Here is a 2,810-nt window from a genome sequence, read left to right on the forward strand (position 1 = left end):
TTTTTTTTTTTTTTTTTTTTTGCATCTTCCAAGCCCTTGCACATTCATTCATTCACAATTTCCTCATGCTGCCTTTTTTTCTAGGTGATTATAGCCAACACCATAGATGATCTGACACTAAGGTGAAAAACGACCTGATAAAAATCTAGACAACTGGGGAGCAAGACCTCTGTTGATATGGGTGGTTGTAAGATGCAATGTAATTTCAGCAGCTGGTCAAGAGGAAAAGCTGCTTTAGTGAGAAGCTTTATATGTATGTCTGTACACTTCTTGGGAGAATGAGCTAACCTCAAATAAAAGCATTTCTCTCTGCTTTTGCCACGTCTTCACTTTAATGGCTCTTGTATTCATACTATTCATCTTGTACATGCCATTTGTCACTCCCTACTCCACTGTTCCTAGTCAGGTATCTAATATATAGAATGAAGTATGTGTCCCATCCTTGTGTATCTGGGTCACACTGTACATCTATCTGCAGAAACTAGTCTGTAAAAAGTTTTATATAGGGTGGCTTGTCCCTCCCCCACTGCCACAGTAAGGGAATTCCATTGAAGACAACGTTTGGTACAAAAGTGAATAGCAGTGCAGTGTTCCCTTTCTTCCTTGGCCTTTTCTTTTTTACCTTCTGACACATGGCAAGGTTTTCCTAAGCTTCTGAGCTGTGATAGCCACAATGGTACAATTTTTTTTTAAAAGGAGACACCAGGAACACAAAATATAATCCTGAATATTGTGAAGGAATCTAGCTCCACAAAATAGGGAAAATATTGACCACTAGCATCTCTTGTTTATTTTTTGTTTCCCATTTGGAAATCTATATCAACATGCCTCATTACTCTTAGTATATGCTAAGTTCCAAGATGTGCCAAGCATCTGCAATAGAAGTTGCATTAACACAGCAAGTACCAGAGTTGTGCAGGTTGTGTTCTTATGCGCTGAATCTTCTTTCAGGGGATGTTTTTTCCTAACATGAAGCAGAGATGTCCCTTGCCTCCTTTCAAGTGAAATACTTCCTGCTAATTTTCAATGGAAATCTCTATGCATGTTTATGATGTGTTTTTATGGAGCTAAACTTAACGTGGATTCATGCCTCCCATATGCACTGTCCCAGACTTCCCTATTCCAGACCAGTGCTTGCAGAGAAACAGCCTATGGAGTACACAATTCATGTACACTCCTTGCAGAGACCCATGGCCTCTAAATGGGAGTGGTCACCACAGATTTCAAAGTAGAGTCAGGCAGGGTGTGCTTTGTCCAGGGTTGGATGCACTTGATTCTTATGTCTCACTGTTTTCATTTGCAGCTTAAGAAACCAAATGCCCTTCAGTAGCTCACTGAAACCCCAAGACCCTGTAAGAAGGTTCAGGGCAGCTGGTCAGATAACAACACTGACAGTCACACTTTGTCCGTAGGGAGCTACCTTCCTCTGCCAAACAAGTAACGTCTTTAGCTCCTCCCTGAAGCTATCATGCAGCCAGGCATAGATGAAGGGGTTGTAGCAGGCAGAGCTCATGGCAAACCAGTGGCACAGCAGCTGGACCAGACTGAAATAATAGGCATCGATGGCATTGATGTTGATGTCCCGGATGAGGTTGAAAGTATGCAAAGGCAGCCAACACACCCCAAAGACCACCACCACCATGACCAGTAGGCAGAAGGTCCTCCGGCGCCTGGCTCTGTCCCAGTCAGCCTGGCTCTGGGTGACAGTGCCTGGCATGACCCTGTTCTTAAGCTTGAGGGAGATCTTGGTGTAGGAGACCAGGATTGCCAGCAAGGGGCAGAGGTAAGTAATGAGCAGCAGGCAGAGGGCATAAGTCTGCCGCTGGCTCTCCTGCTTCCCCCAGAACTCCTCACACAAGGTGATCCCCTGCTGGCTCAGCTCCACATAGTAGGTATGGGCCATGGCTGGGAGTGCCAAGCAGCCAGAGAGTATCCAGATGAAGAGCACTATGTAGGCAGTAAGCTGTAGTGAGATGCGGCGCCTTAGCGGGTGGACAATGACAATGTACCGGTCCATGGCGATGGTGGCCAGAGTGAAGACAGAGACATAGACAGTGACAGGCTGCATGAAGTAGACAAAGTAGCATGTGGTGCTGCCGAAGATCCAGCCATGGGGCTCAAAGACATAGGCCAAGGTGAGTGGAATGCAGGTGGTGCACATGGCCACATCAGACAGAGCCAGGTTCCCAATGAGGAAGTTGGTGACATTGTGCATCTTCTTCACCCGCACAATGACATGGACCAGCAAGCAGTTCCCCAGCATGCCCACCACCACCACGGCCGTATACAGCAAGATGATCAGTGCCTTCAGCTTCTGCACCAGCTCCAAACCCTGGAAAGTCACCAAGGTCCCATTGGAGGTAGAGGTGAGTGCAGGCTGGGTCTGGTTGGTGGATATGGAGCCAGAGCCCCAGTCTTCCAAGAAGTCAGTCATCTCTCCCTAAAGGGCATAGAAAGTTGGAAATTAGTGGCACCTCTGCCTGGAGGGGAACAGGGGGAATTGAACCCTCCCCTCAGGAGCTGAACAAGAATTCCCACTGAAAGTCATTGAGGAAGACTACTATGGTATTCCCCAGGCTTCTGGGCTTTGCTGGTTGCCCCCATTCCCCCTTTCTACTCCATGTGTTAGGGTGTTTTTAAGCTTTCCTCAGAGGCATTGAGGATTGGCTACAGCCAAGGTGGGAGACTTTGACTGGGCTGTACCAATGCTCCTGCTGGGACCAAAGCAGGAGATTCCTACCTAAAGGGTCTCAACCCCTCTGCTCAGGGTCAGACTGATGCCATATTTGGGGTCAGGAAGAAATTTTACC

The 2,810-nt window shown here is 47.1% G+C and overlaps 1 protein-coding gene across 1 annotated transcript; it reads right to left on the reverse strand.

The window, feature by feature from the left end:
• Positions 1–31: 31 nt before the first annotated feature.
• On the reverse strand, positions 32–2,434 carry LOC109287269 (prolactin-releasing peptide receptor-like). Its single transcript, XM_019502204.1, has one exon. The coding sequence runs from the start codon at positions 2,432–2,434 to the stop codon at positions 1,376–1,378; it is 1,059 nt and encodes a 352-aa protein (XP_019357749.1). The 3' UTR covers positions 32–1,375.
• Positions 2,435–2,810: the final 376 nt, after the last annotated feature.

Source organism: Gavialis gangeticus, unplaced genomic scaffold (genome assembly GCF_001723915.1).
Source record: "Gavialis gangeticus isolate Ggan-Ray unplaced genomic scaffold, GavGan_comp1, whole genome shotgun sequence".
Lineage (NCBI taxonomy): Eukaryota > Metazoa > Chordata > Crocodylia > Gavialidae > Gavialis > Gavialis gangeticus.

Excerpts from the sequence above, each read along its gene's own strand:
- LOC109287269 (XM_019502204.1), bottom strand. The coding sequence starts at position 2,434 with ATGACTGACTTCTTGGAAGACTGGGGCTCTGGCTCCATATCCACCAAC.